This window comes from Pogoniulus pusillus, chromosome 32 (assembly GCF_015220805.1).
Source record: "Pogoniulus pusillus isolate bPogPus1 chromosome 32, bPogPus1.pri, whole genome shotgun sequence".
NCBI classification, from domain to species: domain Eukaryota; kingdom Metazoa; phylum Chordata; class Aves; order Piciformes; family Lybiidae; genus Pogoniulus; species Pogoniulus pusillus.
This window is the reverse complement of record NC_087295.1, coordinates 2,310,189-2,331,436: the sequence shown is the minus strand read 5'-3', so window position 1 is coordinate 2,331,436 and position 21,248 is coordinate 2,310,189. Positions and strand designations below refer to the sequence as shown.

Below are 21,248 nucleotides of genomic sequence, written 5' to 3'. Positions count from 1 at the left end.
CTGCCTCTCCTTCCTCTCCCTTGCCCTTCCCCAGCACCTAACATGCCATGCACAGTCTGAGCCCAAAAGGCAGCTCACTTGTCCAGGCTGGATGGGAAGGAGGTCATAGAATGGTTTGGGTTGGAAGGGACCTGTAGAGGTCATCTAGTCCAAACCCCCTGCAGTTAGCAGGGACATCTTCAACTAGATGAGGTTGTGCTCAGAGCCTCATCCAACCTGACATGGAATGTTTCCAGAGATGGGGCATCTGCCACCTCCCTGGGCAACCTGTGCCAGTGTCTCACCAACCTCACTGCAAACAACTTCTTCCTAACATCCAGTTCCAATCTCCCCTCTGCCAGTTCAAACCCATTCCTCCTCCTCCTGTCATTACCAGACCTTGTCAATAGTCCCTCCCCAGCCCTCCTGGAGCACCCTTCAGATACTGCAAGGCTACTCCAAGGTCTCCTGGAAGCCTTCTCCAGGCTGCAGAGCCCCAACTCTCTCAGCCTGCCCTCACAGCAGAGCTGCTGCAGCCCTCTGAGCATCTTGGTGGCCTCCTCTGGACTGGCTCCAGCAGTTCCATGTCCTGCTTGTCTTGGGGGCTCAATCTCCCCTCTTTTAGTCTAAAAGCATCACCCCCTTCCCTTGGTCCTTTTAGGCAATATCTCTCCTGCCTTTATGCCCAGGGGAAGCTGCTCACAATTTCATTTGAGCCTGATGTCAGATGCCTAAAATAGGAACTCCTGAGCCAGAGGAGAGGGGAAGGACAAGGTCAGAAGGCAAGTCAGGGGGCTCCAAGTAAAGTTCACTCTCTGGGCCATGACTGCACTTTATCTCCTGATGCCAGAGGTTGCTGTGGAAGATCAGCAACCTAACATCAGCATCATCCTCCCTAGCTGCCAGCCCTGGGGCTTTTCACTTACCAAGGATGATTACAATGCTGTACTTGATGGCTTTCACTTTTGCCCTGGATATGAACCCACGACTGGTGTAGCCAGCAGAGGTTTTGCCACCTGGAGAAAGAAGACTTCAGGTAGTAAAGGAACAGTGGTGGTGCATGTGTGTGCCAGTGCATGCCTACCACGGAGCAAACAGGGATCCAGTGCCCACCCTTCCCTGGGGTCAGCCAGGGACTCAATAGTTCCTGAGATGTGGACACTTGCAAACCTACTCAGGTCAGGCACTCAGAATCTGAGCCACCCTAAACCAGAAGGGGAAATACAAGCAGAAGAGTTCTTCTTGAAGCATTGTGGTAGTTGGGTAGTCATAGAATCTTAGAATGGCTTGGAAGGGACCTTAAAGGTCATCTACTTCCAACCCCTCTGCCATGGACAGGGACACCTCCTACTAGAGGCCCTGTCCAAATTGTGAACACTTCCAGGGTTGGAGACTCCATAAATTCTCTGTGCAACCTATTCCAGTGTCTCACCACCCTCCTGGAGAAAAACTTTCTCCTGATATCTAATCTATAATAGCTTCTCCCAGTTTGAATCCATTCATTCTTGACCTGTTACTAAATGCCTTTGTAAAAATATCCCTCCACAGCTATCCTGGAAGCTCCCTTCCAAAACTAGAAGGCTGCTCTAACATTTCCCTGCAACCTTCTCTTCTCCAGGTTTAACAATCCCCAACTCCCTCAGCCTGTCTTCACAGCAGAGGTGTTCAACCACCCTCTCTCAGCCTGTCCTCACAGCAGAGGTGTTCAACCACCCTCTCTCAGCCTGTCCTCATAGCAGAGGTGTTCAACCACCCTCTCTCAGCCTGTCCTCACAGCAGAGGTGTTCAACCACCCTCTCTCAGCCTGTCCTCACAGCAGAGGTGTTCAACCACCCTCTCAGCCTGTCCTCATAGCAGAGGTGTTCAACCACCCTCTCTCAGCCTGTCCTCGTAGCAGAGGTGTTCAACCACCCTCTCTCAGCCTGTCCTCGTAGCAGAGGTGTTCAACCACCCTCTCTCAGCCTGTCCTCGTAGCAGAGGTGTTCAACCACCCTCTCTCAGCCTGTCCTCATAGCAGAGGTGTTCAACCACCCTCTCTCAGCCTGTCTTCACAGCAGAGGTGTTCAACCACTCTGATCGTTTTTGTGGGCCTCTTCTGGACCCAGTCCAAAGGTTTCACATCCTCCTTGTGTTGGAGGCTTCAGAGCTGGCCAGAATACTCCAGCTGGGATCTTGTGAGAGCAGAGCAGAGGGGCAGAAGCACCTCCCTCAACCTGCTGGCTGTGCTCCTGCTGCTGCAGCCCAGCATACAAACTTGGCTCTCTGGGCTGCAGACACAGTTCAAGATGAGCTTCTCACCTAGCAGCACTCCCAAGTCCTTCCCAGGAATGCTCTCTGTCCATTGTCCAGCCAGCCTGTATTTGTGCTTGGAATTGTCCCCAGAGGCAGGACCTTGCACTTGATCAAAATTCATCAGGCTGGCACAACTCTCAAGGCCATCCAGGTCCCTCTGGATGGCATCCCTTCCCTCCAGCATGCCCATATCCCTCCATACTGACTGGGGGTTGGAACTAGATGATCCTTGTGGTCCCTTCCAACCCTGGCTGATGCTATGATATTACTGTGTCCAGTTCTGGGCTCCTCCGCTCAGGAGAGATGTTGAGGTGCTGGAAGGTGTCCACAGAAGGGTGACAAAGCTGGGGAGGGGCCTGGAGCACAGCCCTGTGAGGAGAGGCTGAGGGAGCTGGAGGAGAAGAGGAAGTTGTTGAGCATGAGAGTGGTGAGAGCCTGGACTGGGTTGCCCAGGAAGGTGGTTGAGGCCCCAGCCCTGGAGGTGTTTAAGGCCAGACTGGATGAGGCTGTGGGCAGCCTGCTCTAGTGTGAGGTGTCCCTGCCCACGGCAGTGGGGTTGGAACTGGCTGATCCTTGTGGTTCCTTCCTGATTCTATGATCCTATATTCCCAACACTCAACACTAAATCAGGACAATCACTCCCATATTCCTAGCACTAAATCAGGAAAGTCACTCTCATATTCCCAGCATTAAGTCAGGAAAAATCACTCCTATATTCTTAGCACTAAATCAGGAAAACTGACTCCCATATTTCCAGCACTAAGTCAGGAAAATCATTCCCATATTCCCAGCACTAAGGCAGGTCAATCACTCCCATATTCCCAGCACTAAGGCAGGACAATCACTCCCATATTCCCAGCACTAAGTCAGGAAAATCATTCCTATATTCCCAGCACTAAGGCAGGAAAATCATTCCTATATTCCCAGCACTAAGGCAGGACAATCACTCCCATATTCCCAGCAGTAAGGCAGGACAATCACTCCCATATTCCCAGCACTAAGTCAGGAAAATCATTCCTATATTCCCAGCACTAAGGCAGGACAATCACTCCCATATTCCCAGCACTAAGGCAGGAAGATCACTCCCATATTCCCAGCACTAAGGCAGGAAGATCACTCCCATATTCCCAGCACTAAGGCAGGAAGATCACTCTCATATTCCCAGCACTAAGGCAGGAAAATCACTCCCATATTCCCAGCACTAAGGCAGGACAATCACTCCCATATTCCCAGCACTAAGGCAGGAAGATCACTCCTATATTCTTAGCACTAAATGAGGAAAAATCACTCCCATATTCCCAGCACTAAGGCAGGAAAATCATTCCCATATTCCTAGCACTAAGGCAGGACAATCACTCCCATATTCCCAGCACTAAGGCAGGACAATCACTCCCATATTCCCAGCACTAAGGCAGGAAAATTATTCCCATATTCCCAGCACTAAGGCAGGAAAATCATTCCCATATTCCCAGCACTAAGGCAGGAAGATCCTTCCTCGTGTGCCCAGCTGTAAGTCTCACAAATTCCGTGTGCCACAGCACAACCAGAGCGGTACCAGAGGAGGCACTGTCTGAAACCAACCCAGCAGCTGTAGTGAAGAGCAGAGAAGCAGCAACCTGACAGAGCAGACTACCTGCTCACTTCTAACTGCATTTCAATCCCAGGGATTTGGGTTTTCTCTTTACACACTCCCTCCTCTTAATCCCTGCCTCTCTTTGATGCTGTGGATAATCAGTCACGCAGTTTCCTCTGGCTGTTGGCTGGGTGATGAAATAGGAACTGCTGTCAGAGCAGCTTTGCAGAGCAGCTTTGCAGTGTGGCTCCCATTGAGAAGCAAAGCCTGTTCAGTCTGCCAGCAAGGCTGGTTGATCTCATTTTCTCTCCAGTCACACTAAATGGCTTTGAGACTCCTCTATTTGAATAACAGTAGCAGCATGATTGCAATAATATGCCTGATTTCATTATTAATGTCAATTTCCTCTTGCTGTTGCTGGCTCAGAATAATTAGGTTCAGTGTAGTGAATACACAAGAAGGTCATTTTTTTTTTTGGCATTACTAAAGCATCTTTAAATTCTTCTAGTCCAAACTTTAAGGCTGGAATTTTGATTGGTGCAATCAGCCATGGAAGAGGAGGGGGTTGGAACTAAATGAGCTTTCAGGTCCCTTCCAAGCTGCGTGCAGTTTGGGGCTCCCCAGTTGAAAAGGGACCAGGGATCTGCTGGAGAGGGTCCAGCAAAAGGCTATGAGGATGATGAGGGGACTGGAAGGCTGCCTTATGAGGAGAGGCTGAGGGACCTGGGGCTGTTTAGTCTGGAATAAAGAAGACTGAGATGGGATTTAATCAATGTTTAGAAACACCTGAGGATGGTCAGGAGTTGGGGGACAGGCTCTGCTCACTGCTCCCTGGGACAGGACAAGGAGCAATGGATGGAAGCTGCAGCACAGGAGGTTCCAGCTCAGCACATCTTGAGTGCTGTGCCCAGTTCTGGACTCCTCAATTCAGGAGAGATGTTGAGGTACTGGAAGGTGTCCACAGGAGGGCGCCAAAGCTGCGGAGGGGTCTTGATGTGTTTCTACTCCCCACTTGCCTGCACTAACTGGTTGTGTCCTCTTATAGTCCTGATGCAGAGCCCACTGGTGTAAATGAGCACACTTCTCTTCATAAGTAACAGAGAAGGCAGCTGACAGGTGAGGACTTGGAAATGATTTGTGCTCAGATGCTTTGCCAAACTCCATCAGAGCAATCTCAGAATGTTTATGGTCTTGAGGTGAGAAGCTCAGCTCATTTGATGGCTTTCCACAGCCAGGAATTTCTGATCTTGGCCAAAACGCAAGGGCAAAAAAAAAATAACTCCACAATAAGGACATGGAAGTGTTGGAGCCAGTCCAGAGGAGGCCACTGAGATGCTGAGAGGGCTGCAGCAGCTCTGCTCTGAGGACAGGCTGAGAGAGTTGGGGCTTTGCAGCCTCGAGAAGAGAAGGCTTCCAGGAGACCTTGGAGTGGCCTTTCAGGATGTAAAGTGGGCTCCAGGAGGGCTGGGGAGGGACTATTGACAATGTCTTGTAATGACAGGACAAGGAGGAATGGGGGAGATTTGAAACTGGATGTTAGGAAGAAGTTGTTTGCAGTGAGGGTGGTGAGACACTGGCACAGGTTGCCCAGGGAGGGTGTGGAGGACAGAAGCACAGAATGTGATCTTTGATCTTTGATCCCATTCTGTACTTCTGTCCTCCACAACCTCCCTGGAGGTGTTCAGGGCCAGGTTGGATGAAGTCTTGAGCGACCTGTTCTAGTGAGAGGTGTTCCTGCCTATGGCAGGTGGGTTGGGACTGGCTGAGCTTTGAGTTCCCTTCCAACCTAAACCATTCTATGCTCCTAAAATCCAGCCTTGCAAGGTCATATGGAAACACAGCAAGAATAACCAAACCCAAACCACAACCCAAAACTTATTCAAGCATCTTCTGGAACTAAAAACCTCTATTCTGGAAATGGGTCAAGTTCTAGGGGATGGGGATTCTAAGATGCAGGATGTAGGAGAGAGTTGTGAGTGAGCAATCACAGGGGCCCAATATGGCACCAGAATAAGTCCAGGCATTGCCCAGGATCTAGGGGAGGGGAACTGGTGGGGTTTGAATTGTGAGGCTGGAGATGTGTGCTGAGACTCACCAGGGCAGCTGGACAGGATGACAGCCTGAGCTTTGCTCTTCATCCAAATGGTTCTAATCACAATGGAGTATATGACACTGCAGGAGGCAAAAGAGTCATGAGGCACAGTGAATTTTACTCACATCCCAAATGCTTTGTGCTCTGTGAATGGTCTGATCTGTGTGCAAGCAGCTCATAGAAGAGGTGAGACTTCATAGGAGCAGTAACAACGATGGCAACAACAAGCAGGCAATAAAATGTTGCCCTCTCTCACAGTGCTTTTCAGACACAGATCTGAAGAGTTTTCCACCATGGAAGTTGTTGTCATTGTCCTGACTTGCAGCTGTCAAAGCAGAGCTGCAGAGGAATGCTTCTTTTGTTGTGGCCTTTCAGCACTGCTGAGACCCCACCTGGAGTACTGCATCCAGTTCTGGAGCCTCTACTACAAGAGGGATGTGGAGGTGCTGGAAGGTGTCCAGAGAAGGGCCACAAGAATTATTAGAGGGCTGGAGCAGCTCTGCTATGAGGAGAGACTGAGGCAGTTGGGGCTGCTTGGTCTGGACAGGTAAAGGCTCCCAGGTGACCTTCTTGTGGCCTTCCAGTATCTGAAGGGAGCTACAAGAAAGCTGGGAAGGGACTTTTTAGGCTCCCAGGGAGTGACAGGACTGGGGGGGGATGGAACAAAGCTGGAAATGGGTAGATTCAGACTGTATGTTAGGAAGAAGTTGTTCAGCATGAGGGTGATGAGACCCTAGAAGGGGTTGCCCAGGGAGGTGGTGGAAGCCTCATCCCTGGAGGTGTTTAAGGCCAGGCTGGGTGAGGCTCTGGCCAGCCTGAGGTGTCTCTGCCCATGACAGGGGGGTTGGAACTGGATGATCCTTGTGGTGCCTTCCAACCCTCGACTTCAAGTTTCCTTTCCTCTGTAGCTGGATCCACTGCAGCCTTCCTTATGGGTAGGGGAGCAAAGGAGGCATGAAGCTGCTCAGAGAGGGCTTTAGGAAGGAGGAGTCACTTCTCATGCTAGGTAAGCTTCCCAACGACCATTTTGCCAACCACAATTATGCCTTTATGCTTTGATCTCTCTGGGAATCCAGATCTTATTAGTGCCTAATCTTTCTTTATCCCCAGCTATGCTGGCATGGAGCTAACAAACCAGTTGCCAGAAATGTGTCAGCCAAAACTCAGGATCATAAAAGGCATCTGTGTGTGCTGGAAAGCCACAACAACAGAACAAGAGAGACCACTTCTGGAACAGTTGTCCTTTCCTTGCAGGGGATGTAAGCAGGTTTATTTCAAGATGCATTTGTAGCATCTTCTCCTCTGTGAGAGGTGGCTGGAGGAGAAGACAGCAGCTGACAGGTCAAAGGGTGGAAAGAAATTCCTGCTTTGATGGAAAATGAAGTGGCAGATGAGCAGAGAGTAGAGAGGGACAGGCAACAGCTGGCACTCAAATGAACAGGAGGTGTTCAGCAACAGGCTGCACCATTCTGAGCACACTGTAATCTGTTTCCTCCTTCTTGACATCAAGAGGCTTCACTGCCAAGAGGTAAGAGCACACCAAACACCCACATGCATGGCAAGCCTAGCACTGGAGAGGCACTGTTCAGAAGGGTGTCTGGCAAGAGCACAAGGGGGAATGGTTTGAGGGTGAGGGAGAGCTGGTTTGGACTGGATCTCTAGAAAGAAGTTCTTCAGAGCATGGTGAGGCTCTGGAACAGGGGAGGTTGTGGCTGCCTCCTCCCTGGGAGTGTTCAAGGCCAGGCTGGATGAAGGCTTGAGCAGCTGGGTCTAGTTGAGAGGTATCCCTTGTCCATAGCAGGAAAATTGGGAGTAGATGATCTCTGAGGTCTCTTCCAACCTAAGCTGTTCTAGGACCCTGTGATTATTAGCAGGTAAGAGACTAAGGAGAGGGAATAAAGAGCTCTGGTGGAGCAGTCAAAGCTGGATGGAGCTGTGAAGACCAGAGGTCAGAAAGGACATGCTGCTGACCTGACAATGCAGTAACCTTTGTGGCCCTGCTATGCACATGTGTGGAAGTGGCAGGGAAATAGAAGAATCTGCTTCAGACTGTGGATATAACTCAGCAAATTAAATTCATTGCACCTCCAAAAGCAATTTAGCTTCAATCCAAATTCTACAGGAGGAAGACCTGTGCTCACTGTGGCATGTTATTAGCTGCTGGTGGTGCTTAATTTGACCCTGTTGCTAATTGCAGCACCTGTGTAAATAAGCAGCTGATGGTTAGTCACACAAATGCTGCTGGGAATAGACTCACTCCATCTTCGTGTTTCTCCCAGAGTCACTGTGATTTGGGGAAACAAAATGCCTCCTGTATTGGTATTATCAATCAGAAGAGTTTCTTGATCTGCCCACATTTTAGTGTGGAAAAGAGGAGGCTGAGGGCAGACCTCATTGCTGGCTGCAACTGCCTGAAGGGACATTGTGGAGAGGCTGCTGCTGGGCTCTGCTCACAAGTAAGTGGAGACAGAGCAAGGGGGAATGGCCTCAAGCTGAGGCTGGGGAGGGTTAGCTTGGACATTAGGAAAAAGTTTTTCATGGAGAGAGTGGTCAGGGACTGGAATGAGCTGCCCAGGGAGGTGCTGGAGTCACCCACCCTGAATGCATTTAAAGGTCGCTTGGATATGGTGCTTGGGGCTATGGTTTCAGGTGACTCTTGCAGAGTAGGGTTCTAGGCTGGACTTGGTGACCTTGAGGGGCTTTGCCAAGCTGGATGTTTCTGGGATCTAAGCAGAGAAACTTTCCCAATCATGAGTATGACAGCACAAGAACGGTGGTGGCACATTTAGAATTGATCAGTACCTTTCTCATTTCCACTTTTAGATGATTCCTTTGCCTGAGGCTTCCTGGGTACTTCAGTATTTATTAGTAAAATAAGCCCTTGCAGTGGGAGGGAGGAAGAAGCACCCAAATGCTCCCTGCTGATTGTTTCTCTTTGTCAGTCAACATTGCCTTATTGCTCCTTGCATTTTACTTGTGCAAAGGGGATGCAGCTGCATTATGCTTTATGGTAGCTAACTGACAGCAGCCTTTATGCAGGGACAAAAGGCAGATGTCATTTTGGCTGAGCAAACCACTGTGTGCATGTGGAGTGGGTGATGGAATACACAGGGGCAGGGATTAGAAGATGTGTGCAAGACCTCACCTTTCTTTCTTTACTTAGAAATGGAAATGGCAGGCAAAAGAAATGCTCCTGCTTGTTGGACAGAGCTCCAAAAGTGACCTTTGGGATTTTCAGGATCCATATTTCATTATTCCTTTGATACCCATGGCAGAGAGGCTGGAACTAGATTACCCCTGAGGTCCCTTCCAGCCCTGACAATTCTATGACTCTATAGAATTACCAGGGTAGGATTGTGGAACCAGAAACCCAACAGCTCTCCTGTTCTCCCTGTCATAGGACCCAGGTGTGAGGGAGGAAGGTACAAATGTTTGCTGAAGTCTCTTGTCTGGATTGGAGCCACATTGAACCTCTGCTCATAAATGCCTCAGAGGGATTTGGCTGGCACAGATACTCTTTGAGTTTAGAATCCTCCAATCAAGCAGGCTGAGAGCTCCAAGCTCAGCCAGCCCAACCTAGCACCCAGCCCTGGCCATGCAACCAGACCATGGCACTGAGTGCCCCAGCCAGGCTTTGCTGAGAGGTGCTGGGAACTGACCTATAAACATTAAAGAAGAGGTGGTTTGGGGGTTGTGTTTTTCTCCTGTAGCTCGTGGTTTGGCTTGGAATCTTTAGTGCTTGCCCCTACCACATCCAAGGGGATCAGCTTGTGAGTGGAAGGGGTTTTCCAGGCTGAGCACAAGGTTATCCCCTAAATAATTGATTCCATGAGTTAGGAACCACACAGCTCCTGCCAGTTAGCTGAAGGCTCTGTGAGAAACATGTGAAATCAGCTCTGCTGAGAGCTGAGGGATGGATGAGAGGAGCTTAAAAGCTGATGGTGCCTGGGCTGCAGCAAGTGAAAAGCGCTCAGCCAAAGCAGCGTCATTTATCTAGCGTGGAATGAAGTCCTGTGCCTGCACAGTACAATTTGAGCCTCTGTATGCACTCTGGGTGAAATGTGCCAGAAAAAGTGCTGGCATCAGTGCACTGCTTTGCTCCAGAGCTTAGGGCTTTCAGCAGATCCAGGTGGCAGAACTAATTGAGAATTAGCTCTGCCAGGCCAGTGCCCCACACTGCGTCAGGCACCTGCCATGTGGCAAAGCCAGAGGGTTGGGGCAGAGAAAACAGAGTAGCTGTGCAAACTACATGGATGGGGGCAGGAGAAGTCTCATCCTTCCTCTGCACACCTTCCCTTGCTTCTCTAGCAGCTGTGCTGTATGCTTTGGCTTCTGCCTTATTCATATTTGCAGCTTCTTCCAGACCGCAGGGGTGAGCTCATTGCTGTCTACAACTACTGCAAGGGAGGCTGTAGCCAGGTGGGGGTTGCTCCTGTTGTTGCTCCTCTCTTCTACTAATATGGTCTCTACAGCATTTTGTATCACTCTATGCTGTTTCATCAGTGCTGCTGTTACTCCTCTCTTTCTGTTCTACTAACATGGTCACTACAGCATTTTATATCACTCTGTAGGAGGCTCAGGGGTGAGCTCACTGCTGTCTCTATCTATCTCAAGGGAGGCTGTAGCCAGGTGGGGTTACTCCTGTTGTTGCTCCTTTCTTTCTGTTCTTCTACTGACATGATCACTACAGCATTTTATATCACCCTGTAGGAGGCTCAGGGGTGAGCTCACTGCTGTCTATATCTATCTCAAGGGAGGCTGTAGCCAGGTGGGGTTGCTCCTCTCTTCTACTAATATGGTCTCTACAGCATTTTATATCACTCTATGCTATTTCATCAGTGTCATTGTTACTCCTGTTGTTGCTCCTCTCTTTCTCTTCTTCTGCTAACATGATCACTACAGCATTTTATATCACTCTGTAGGAGGCTCAGGGCAGAGCTCATTGCTGTCTGTCTACAGCTATCTCAAGGGAGGCTGTAGCCAGGTGGAGTTGAGTCTCTTTTCCCAAGCACCCAGCAACAGAACAAGAGGACAGAGTCTCAAGTTGTGCCAGGGCAGCTCTAGGCTGGATGTTGTTAGGAAGTTCCTGGCAGAGAGAGTGATTGGTATTGGAATGGGCTGCCCAGGGAGATGGTGGAGTGGCTGTGCCTGGAGATGTTGAAGCCAAGCCTGGCTGGGGCACTTAGTGCCATGGTCTGGTTGGTTGGCCAGGGCTGGGTGCTAGGCTGGGCTGGCTGAGCTTGGAGCTCTCTTCCAACCTGGCTGATTCTATGATTCCAGTTTTCCATCTCAGGTTTATGGATCCTCTCCCCATGGCTAAAGGCCATTCAATCAAAAAAAACCCCAAACCTGAATGTCTTCCTTTATTTACTAAATAACCCCTTTTGTTTTGCTGGTTGCTCTTTGGGCAGAGCAGCACACAAGAAGGATGGACCTGATCTCTCTCCTCCTTGGGATTCAGCTTCTTGTTTACCATCAAACCTGATGTGCAGCTGTAAGTATGTGGTGGACCCAGATGTTTGCAGAGAAGGGGGGGGTCCCTGCAGGTGTTAACAGCCACTCCTTAGCTGCAAACTCTCTAAGCTGGAGAGATATGGATCACAGCAAGGGTGACTGCCTGTTGGAATGGGCTGCCCAGGTTGTTGGTGAAGTCACCATACTCAGAAGTGTTTAAAAAGAGGCTGGATGAGACACTTAGTGCCATGGGTTAGTTAATTAGAAGGGTTAGGTGATAGGTTGGACTTGCTGATCCTAGAGATCTCTTCCAACCTGGTCAATTCTGTGAGGGGTGAACTGTTTGATGGGTAACAAATTGATTGGGTAGCTTCATCCAGAGTGTAGAGGTCAACTCCTCAACAGAGAGAGAAAAGGTTCCAGAGAGGCTTTACTGCAGCCTTGCAGTGCTGAAAGAGGGCCCTTAAGAAAGATGGGAAGAGAGTCTGTTTTTAGCAGCAGGCCCTTTTGTGGCAGGAGGAGGGGTGATGGTTTTAAAAGGAGGAGGACTTAGAGTAGCTGGAAGGAAGACATTTGTTACAGTGAGGATGGTGAAGGTTGCCCCATCCCTGGAAACATTGCAGGTCAGGTTGGATGGGGCTCTGAGCAAACTGATCTAGTTGCAGATGTCCCTGGGGAGGGAGTTTTTAGTCCTTTCAGTATCTGAAGGGAGCCTACAAGAAAGCTGGGGAGGGAGTTTTTAGGCAGTCAGGTAGTGATAGGACTGGGGGGAATAGAATAAAGCTGGAAATGGGTAGATTCAGACTGGATGTTAGGAAGAAGTTCTTCAGCATGAGGCTGGTGAGAGCCTGGAAGGGATTGCCCAGGGAGGTGGTGGAAGCCTCATCCCTGGAGATGTTTAAGGCCAGGCTGGATGAGGCTGTGGGCAGCCTGATCTGTGTTAGGTGTCCCTGCCCATGGGAGCAGGGTTGGAACTGGCTGATCCTTGTGGTCCCTTCCAACCCTGCCTGATTCTATGACTCCATCATTCTGTGTTCCTGCTTGCTGCAGGGGGGTTGGAACTGGCTGATCCTTGTGGTCTTTTCAAACCCTGCCTGATTCTATGTCCTTGCTCACTGCAGAGGAGTTGGCCTGGATGACCTTTAAAGGTCCTTTCCACCACAAACAATTGTATGATCCTAGGAAACTGCTTGCTGGGAGTGTTTAGCCCCATCAGGTGGATTAGCTCTAAACTCCTGGGCTACCAACAATTAAAAATGTGAAGAAACAGCTGTCACAGTGAGAGGCTCTGCTGACAGATGTTCTACAGATGAGCCAGCTGCAGAGTTGCAACCTTCAGTTGTATGCTTGAGGCTTGGGGAAAACGTTTCAAAACCCCAGGCAGTTCTTCCTAAACTGTGTGGCATTTGCACCTGATGACTTTGCTGCCCTTGTCCTGATGATAATGATGCTTTTCTCCTGTGGTTTCAGACAATTCTCCCTATTTTGAAGGAAGTAAGATCAACTAGAAACAAATGGGCACCAAAAAATCTCTCCCTGCACTACCTCCCTTCCTTCCTCTCAGCGCTGGGCATCACTTAGGACCTATCAAATAGATGACTTCTGCCTGCAAGACCTTGGGGAGCATTTGTATTAGTGTTGGCTAAGAGCAGGAGCAAGGCTGGGCAAGCAACAGGCATCATTCCAAGGTCAGTATCTGAATTTCCTGTCCTGCCATAAACTTCTAATGTCATTTAAGGTGAATGCTGCAGAAATTCAAGGTTGCTTTATTCAGGCCTCAGCTGTCAGGGCAATCACACAAAATGCCACTTTGCCTGCCTTTCCCTTTCCTTCCTGTCCTCATCACCACCTTGCTTCTGGGGATTTGCTCTAAAGCAAGTCACAGAGCTCAGCTGGTTTGAGTCTCTTCCCTTGGCAGGGAGGAGGGCAGCACAGTGGCAATAGCTCTGAAAGGTTTCTTGCTGTGTGGCTTCCTCCTTCATGCCAAAGAGGTAAATGTGGCTGAGGTGGACCAGAATCTGGTTTGAGTCTCTTCCCTTGGCAGGGAGGAGGGCAGCACAGTGGCAATAGCTCTGAAAGGTTTCTTGCTGTGTGGCTTCCTCCTTCATGCCAAAGAGGTAAACATGGCTGAGGTGGACCAGAATCTGGTTTGAGTCTCTTCCCTTGGCAGGGAGGAGGGCAGCACAGTGGCAGTAGCTCTGAAAGGTTTCTTGCTGCATGGCTTCCTCCTTCATGCCAAAGAGGTAAACATGGCTGAGGTGGACTGGAAAGTGTTGAGAGTCTGCAAGGCTGGGTGTGAAAGAGACATTTCACTCTCCTGTGGAATGAGTGACAAGAAATGGCCAAAGAGGAACAACAAAGGTGGTGAGGGGTCTAGAGAACAAGTTTTATGAGGTCTGGCTGAGGGAACTGGACCTTTTTAGCTTGGAGAAAAGGAGGCTGTAGGGAGATGAGGGGGTCAGTTTCTTCTCCCAGGTGACAGGACAAGAGGAAGCAGCCTCAAGTGGCACCTGTGGAGGTTTAGACTGGATAGCATGAACAATTTCTTCACTGAAAGGCTTGTCAAGGCCTGGACCAGGCTGCTCAGAGCAGTGGTGGAGTCACCACACCTGGGGACATGTCAAAGAGGTGCAGATGTGGTGCTGAAGGAGGTGGTTTAGTGGTGGGTTAACAACTGGACTTGATGCTATCCTAACATCCAACCTGACCCTCACCTGGTGCACCTCAGCTTAAGTGAGTTCAAGCACCACTTAGTTCTGATTCTGTCAGAGACAAATTTGTTTCCATTAGAAGCTGCAGAACTTTTATCTCTCTGATTGAACAGTAAGAAACCTTCAGGCTGAGGGAAAAAACCCTCAGCTGGAAAGGAACTAAAGCCATAAGATGGTGCTTACTACTCAGCTTATGCAGCCAGTCCTGCCAGCACCTAGGAAAGATCTCTCCCACCCTTCTCTCACCTGGGGTGCTGATGAGCAGGAAGCTGATGGAAACTCCTGGCTCATCCCCTGCTGAATAAACAGATAGACCATGCAAACATGGCTCTTCCCTTACAGCCTGCACCAAATTAGAAGGGGAAAATAGGAGCCTCAGGTTGTCATCTTTGCCTCCAGGAAGAAGAGATGGACATTGTCCTGGGTTTGGCTAGAAAGGGGTTAATCGTTTCAGCAGAAGCAGGGAGGGTGCTGAACAGCCAGTGGGGTATTTGATGCCAGGCTGAGTCCTGCCTGCTGAGTAAGGGGAGGGCCAGCTGGGCTGGATTGTGTTTAGCAGGTGGTTGTGGTGGGGAAGGATCAGCTTGGTCAGGCCACTGTGGTCAGTACAGCATCTTCTATCCCTCTCTCTCTATACTGTTTCATCAGTGTTATTGTTGCTCCTGTTGTTTCTCCTCTCTCTGTTCTTCCATTAAACTCTCCTTATCTCAACCCAAGAGGCTTTACCTTTCTCCCCCAGTTCTCCTTCCCACCCCACCTAGAAGCAGAGGTTGGAGGGGCTATGTAAGGTTCAGCTGCCAGCTGAACAGCCACCACGAATCATAGAATCAGTCATGATTGGAAGGGACACCAAAGATCAGCAAGTTCCAACCCCCCTGCCATGCCCAGGGACACCCTACCCTAGAGCAGGCTGCCCATAGCCTCACCCAGCCTGGCCTTAAACACTGCCAGGGATGGGGCCTCAACCACCTCCCTGGGAACCCATTCCAGCCTCTCACCACTCTCATGCTCAACAACTTCCTCCTCACCTCCAGCTTTGCTCCATTCCCCCCAGTCCTGTCTTTCCCTTGTAGCCTATAAAGTCCCTCCCCAGCTTTTTTCTTGGCCCCCTTCAGATCCTGGCAGGCCACAAGAAGGTCACCTGGGAGCCTCCTCTTCCCCAGACTGCACAGCCCCAACTCTTTGTCTGTGCTCACAGCAGAGCTGCTGCAGCACTCTGAACATCCTCATGGCCCTTCTATGGACACAGTCCAGCATCTCCACATCCCTCTTATCAGAGGGACTCCAGAACTGGATGCAGTACTCCAGGTAGGGTCTCACCATAGCAGAGGGAGAGAATCACCTCCCTCACCCTGCTGGGCACACTTCTCCTGATGCATGAAACATGGTTTTGATCCTGCTGTAACCTTGCTACTGAAGGGGTATTGAAGGGAAAGGAAGAAAAGAGCTTAGAGAACAAACTATTGCCAGGAAAAGCCTTTCAGAAAGCTTCACCCCACCTTGCACATCAGCTTCTGAGTGCCCTTTGTCCACATCCCTCTTGTAATACGGAGTGCAGAACTGGATGCAGTACTCTAGGTGAGGTCTCACCATAGCAGAGGGAGAGAATCACCTCCCTCACCCTGCTGGCCACACTTCCCCTGATGCATGAAACATGGTTTTGATCCTGCTGTAACCTTGCTACTGAAAAAGAACTGAAGGGAAAGGAAGGAAAGGGCTCAGAGGACAAAATGTTGCCAGCAAAAGCTTTTCAAGAAGCTTCACCCCCCCTTGCACATCAGCTTCTGACTGCCCCTTTGCACTGGCAGAGCCTCCTGGCTGGGTAGCTTGTGTTTAACAGAACACCTCAAAGGGTGGCAATGCAAATCCCTGCTCACCAAGCACACTCTGGGGGTATTGCCTGAGCTCAGTTTGAAACAGATCCTGCTGCAAATGATCTTTGTGATTTGGGGGGGAGGAAATGAGTCTCAGCTCCTTGCAGCTTAGGCTTCCTGTTGCAAAAGAGGAAGGATTTTGTTTGCTTGCCTTTTTTGGGAGCAGTTAGTAGCTTTAAAAGGCTTGGAAGCTTGCTTTCTGGTCCTGCTGGAGGAACCCTCTTCTAGCACTGTGCAGCTGGAGAGCACTTTCAGTTAATTTTATTTTAATTAGTGTTAAGTGTGCTTTCCTGTCCTCTTATTAAAACTGTGTTTTGTCATAATAGCTACAGCTTCAGACTGGATTTATAGAGCCACACTTCAAGCCTGGAGCCGTGGAGATAAGTGGACACACTTAGAGATTCAGTCCTTTTCTTTCAGAGCCAATGCTTCTGGCTATCCATACCACAGGGAGAACACAGAGGGCAAGTACAGCAACCTGTGCATTATGTGCTCAAGAGCTGAGGCAGCTATGAGGCAGGTGTGGGGATGCAAGGAAGGAGCAGCAATTAAAGCACTGGGCAGGAATTAAAGCATTAAGCTGATTGCACACTTGACAGCGCTCCCCGCACGCTGGCTGCCTGGGCTGCAGGCTTACCTGATGATCGCTGGCTGCCTGGGCTGCAGGCTTACCTGATGATGAGCAGAGGAATGAAGTAGACCAGGAAAGCCACCACTGTCATGTAGGGGATCCAGTAGGAGTCGTCGGGCCAGAGAGCCCAGCACTGCACTTCCCCGTTGGACAGCTGCCGCTTCCCAAAGATAATCAGGGTCGGGATGGAAAAGAGGAAAGAGAGGCTCCAGGCCACCCCAATGAGAACTTTTGCCTGTCTTTCTGTGCAACAGAGGCAAACAGATGGTGTTAGTGGGGCCCCTGTGCAGCAGCACTCAGAGAAAGGCAGAGAGAAAGAGGGAGCTAAGGAAGAAAGGGATCTGCTGGACACCCTCTTGCTAATACACCCCAGGATCCTACAGGCCTTCTTGGCTACCAGTGCTGGGTCATGCACTTTGGCCACAACAACCCCCAGCAGCACCACAGGTTGGGGGAGAAGTGGCTGGAGAGCTGCCTGGTGGAAAGGGCCTGGGGGTGTTGGTGGCCAGCAGCTGAACATGAGCCAGCAGTGTGCCCAGGTGGCCAAGAAGGCCACCAGCATCCTGGCCTGGATCAGCAATGGTGTGAGCAGCAGGAGCAGGGAGGTGCTCATGCCCCTGTGCTCAGCACTCCTGAGCCCACACCTCGAGTGCTGTGCCCAGTTTTGGCCAGCACAGCACAGGAGGACACTGAGGTGCTGGAGCGGTGCAGAGAAGGGCGACGAGGCTGGGGAGAGCTCTGGCACACATGGCCTGTGGGGAGCTGGGGCTGCTTAGTCTGGAGAAGAGGAGGCTGAGAGGGGACCTTATTGCCCTCTACAACTACCTAACAGGAGGTTGCAGTGAGGCTGCAGCTGGTCTCTTCTCCCCAGTTACTAATGGTAGGACAGGAGGAAATGGCCTCAAGTTGCATCAGGGGAGGCTGAGGTTGGCTTTTGGGAGGAAGTTCTTCCCTGAGCAGGTGGTCAGGCACTGGAACAGGCTGCCCAGGGAGGTGGTGGAGTCACCATCCCTGGAGGTGTTTAAAAGGAGAGTGGCTGTGGTGCTTGAGGCTATGGTCTGGTGCTGAAGGCTGCTGGCATGAAGGTTGGACTGGCTGATGCTGGTGGTCCTTTCCAACCATAGCAATTCCTAGTGATGAGATGCTGTGCTGAGGGGTTTGGTTTGGTCAAGGACTTGTCAGTGTGAAACTAATGCTTGGACTCGAGGAGCTTGAAGGGCTTTGCCAGTCTAAGACATTATTTGTGCTTGTAGCTTTTTGCTTTGTCTTTCCCCCTCTCCCCCCTCCCCAAATTACATTTCAAGGCCACATGGAAACAGTATTTTTGCAGTGTGTGAAGAGAAGCAGCTCTGATTTCTTGCTCAAAGGCTTTTGGAGGACAACTGTTTCATTATTTATCTTTTTGTAGTGGGGAGAGAGATTTGCCACAGGTTGACTCAGAACTGTTTTTGAGGTTTCTCTGTGTCATCACTGGTGGCAAAGTTTTGTAAAGCTCTTTGTTCACTACCTGTAGAGCAGCAGCACAGAGCACTTCAAAAGCCACCCAGGCAGCATCTCTGCTAGGACCAACTGGAACCAAAAAGTTGAATATTTTTGCATGTTTCCAGGAAGTTTCAGTGGCAAATCTACCTCTTTAGATCTCCAGGTAGTGATAATGGAGCAAAGGTAGAAATGGGCAAGTTCAGACTGGATGTTAGGAAGAAGTTCTTCAGCATGAGGGTGGTGAGAGCCTGGAAGGGGTTGCCCAGGGAGGTGGTGGAAGCCTCATCCCTGGAGGTGTTTAAGGCCAGGCTGAATGAGGCTGTGGGCAGCCTGATCTAGTGTGAGGTGTCCCTATCCAAGGCAGGGGGGGTTGGAACTTCACTCTCCAACATCTCCACCTCCCTCTTGTAACAGGGGCTCCAGAGCTGGCTGCAGTACTCCAGGTGGGGGCTCAGCAGGGCAGAGTATTCACTCAGTGAACACAACCCTGAGTTCACTCAGTGCAAGGTGCTTCAGATCCCACTTTAAGCTCTGCAGGGAAGAAGTGATGGGTTGTTTTGTGTGTGTGTGTGTGTGTGTGCTGCTGCTAAGCATTCAGGATGCATTTGAGTGCTGTGAAAATACCAACTAGAAGAAATAATAAGAAACAACAGCTCCTCAGACTTGCAGGCTCCAGCTTTGGCAGTCCTCTTATCACCCTGTTGTACGAAGTCTCATCCACTCTCTATTCACATTATTTTCCAGCGTGAATAAATAAGGCACAGCAGCTCTTGTGGGATAGCTTTTGCCCTTAAACAACCTTCCCAAAACGCTGGAAGAGAATGGAAAAAACCCTCTCTGGTACTTTTTGGAGTTGGGGTAAATGTCATTTCATTCTTTGCTAACACAATGCTCACAAAACCTCCTGAGGGCCACAGCGTGGCTCTAATAAATCTCCTGCCCGCAGATCCTTTGCCATTGGGAAGGCTGCAACAGAGCCCAAACGTTGCTCCGGCAGGCATGAATAATTCATGGCAGGGAGGTGAAGAATCTTGAAACCCCCAAAGAAATGAGTCATACCCCTAAGAACAACGAGGCACAGACGTTCTCCTACCTCCTTGCAAGAACTTCATCGGGTAAACTATGGCGTGGTACCGGTCTATGCTCAGTGACACCAGAACGTAAGTGGAGGCGTAGAGGAGGACCACCTGTGGAAGAAGGGGCACAAGGAAACAGCTGAGGCACATTTGTGGTAGAAAATAATGTCAGCAAAAGCACTGAGCTCAGAATATGCTAAAACTTCCACTTAAAAATGATCCCCAAACCCATTGCTTTTTTTCCTCCCCCCCTCCAAGGTCTTCTTCCTTTGCTGGCAGAAGGTCGCCCACTTTTAATGAGAGGGCTGCAAACACTTGCAGCATTTATCACTGCTGCTGCTGTCTTTACAGCATCAGGGCTTGTTGCTGGGGGTGGGGAGGGAAGACACAAAGCCACACTAGCCTGGGCACGGAGGAGCCTGAGGGTGCTATACCTGGAAGTAGCGAACCACTCTGCAAACGATATCCGGAGCCATGAAATCCCCAGTGTAGCGCCAGATCAGGTCAGTCAGGATGTTTATGAGTCCTGTAAGCAAGTCTGCAGAGAAAAGCAACTGAAGAGGCATTCGAAGCAGCAAGCAAGCATTTCAATTGCTCCTTTTCCTGTTGGACTTCACGGCCTGCACTCTGCTCACCTACCCTTGCCCGCACGGCTTGCGCTGGAAGCAGCAGAGGCAGCACTTGGCTAACACCTGCCTGCAGCAGAGTGACAGGCTCCCGAACCAGAACAGACAGCACTGCCCCACTGCAGCTGCAAGGTCCTGCCTTGGATTTCTGGAGTGCTGAGGCAGTCCCTGCTGCTCTGCAGCACGCCTGATGTGCTGCCAGCTAACAGGAGTCGGTGCCCTGAACTTGCCTTGCAAATTAGTCCAACCTTTAGCTGATTGTGTTACAGACCTGAGGGCGAAAGCAATTTACACTTCATTGTACTTAAGGCTCCCTATGTGGTATGTTGGCTTGAGGACAGGCACAGGAGAAACTGCCTTACCTCCCACAGACATCCCTGCAGCTCCTTTCATTATAGCCTAACCTCCACTTTTACTTTCCACTGAAAACACCACCCAAGTGACCTTGGTCTGTGCCTTTCTGCAGCACAATCTTTGGTAGTGACTACAACTATTGAGTGTGCTCACTTCTGGAAGCAGACACTCTGAAAACATGTCTTGAACTTCAGAAACTGCTACCACTTGGAAGACTCTGAGCTGGAAACTACAATCACTGAACAGAAACAGTTCCATCCTGGCTCAACCTGGGACAAGAGCGTTAAGGCTTTGCCTTATTACCCTTTTATTCCATCCCAGTCTTGCTGTGGGGGGTGAAAGTGGAGGGTACAGGGAGCCTGATTGCCCCAGCAGTGCTGCAGGGTGGGGGAGCATGGCACCCAATAAACCAGGTCAGCACAGCTGGAACAAACAGCAGTAGCACATCAGATGCAGTGCAAGGAGGAGGAGGATTTGCCTTAGGATACTACCAGACTATGCACACCAACAGCTAGTTCCTGCTGTGAGGGTGAAGAGCTCACTGAGAGTTGTCTTCTTGTAAAATCAGGATGTATCATGAACCAACTTCACCCAAATGCCCTCTGCTGCCACTGTGGCTTCAGAGTGGCAGTTCCCCTTCAGGGCAGGGGAAGTCAATGATAGTTCTGAATGTTAGGACCAAGTTCCCACTTCCCTTCTTGTGTTCCTTACATAGAGATGAAACCATGGTCTGCTAGCTCAAATATTAGCTTGCTGTGTGCAGTTGCTTAATATTTCTGTGCAAAGGGAGTTCTTTCTTTATCTTGTGTGCAGCTGCTTAATATTTCTATGCAAAGAGAGTTCTTTCTTTGTCCTGTGTGCAGTTGTTTAATATTTCCATGCAAAGAGAGTTGGGTTTTATCTTGTGTGCAGTTGCTTAATATTTCCATGCAAAGGGAGTTGGGTTTTTATCTTGTGTGCAGTTGCTTAATGTTTCTGTGCAAAGAGAGGATTCCCCACACACAAACACAGAATATATGGAATCAGCTGAGTGTAGTTTCACACTGGGGGTGTGAAGTGTAGACAAAAGGTTTCAGCAGCTGTTTACACAACAGCTAACAGCAA

At 50.0% G+C, this 21,248-nt stretch overlaps 1 protein-coding gene across 4 annotated transcripts in view; it reads right to left on the bottom strand.

Annotated features, from left to right (window-relative positions):
* Nucleotides 1–21,248, bottom strand: part of NPSR1 (neuropeptide S receptor 1) — an 82,456-nt gene that overhangs the window by 3,476 nt on the left and 57,732 nt on the right. For 3 of the 4 annotated variants that reach the window (XM_064169944.1, XM_064169945.1, XM_064169946.1), the window contains 5 exons: nt 19,599–19,702; nt 19,182–19,275; nt 16,648–16,849; nt 5,940–6,016; nt 906–995 (listed from right to left, as the gene is read on the bottom strand). In XM_064169944.1, the coding sequence (XP_064026014.1) occupies nt 906–995; nt 5,940–6,016; nt 16,648–16,849; nt 19,182–19,275; nt 19,599–19,702 (567 nt within the window). The remainder of the gene's footprint in view (nt 1–905; nt 996–5,939; nt 6,017–16,647; nt 16,850–19,181; nt 19,276–19,598; nt 19,703–21,248) is intronic. The other variant, XM_064169947.1, reaches the window with a different exon arrangement.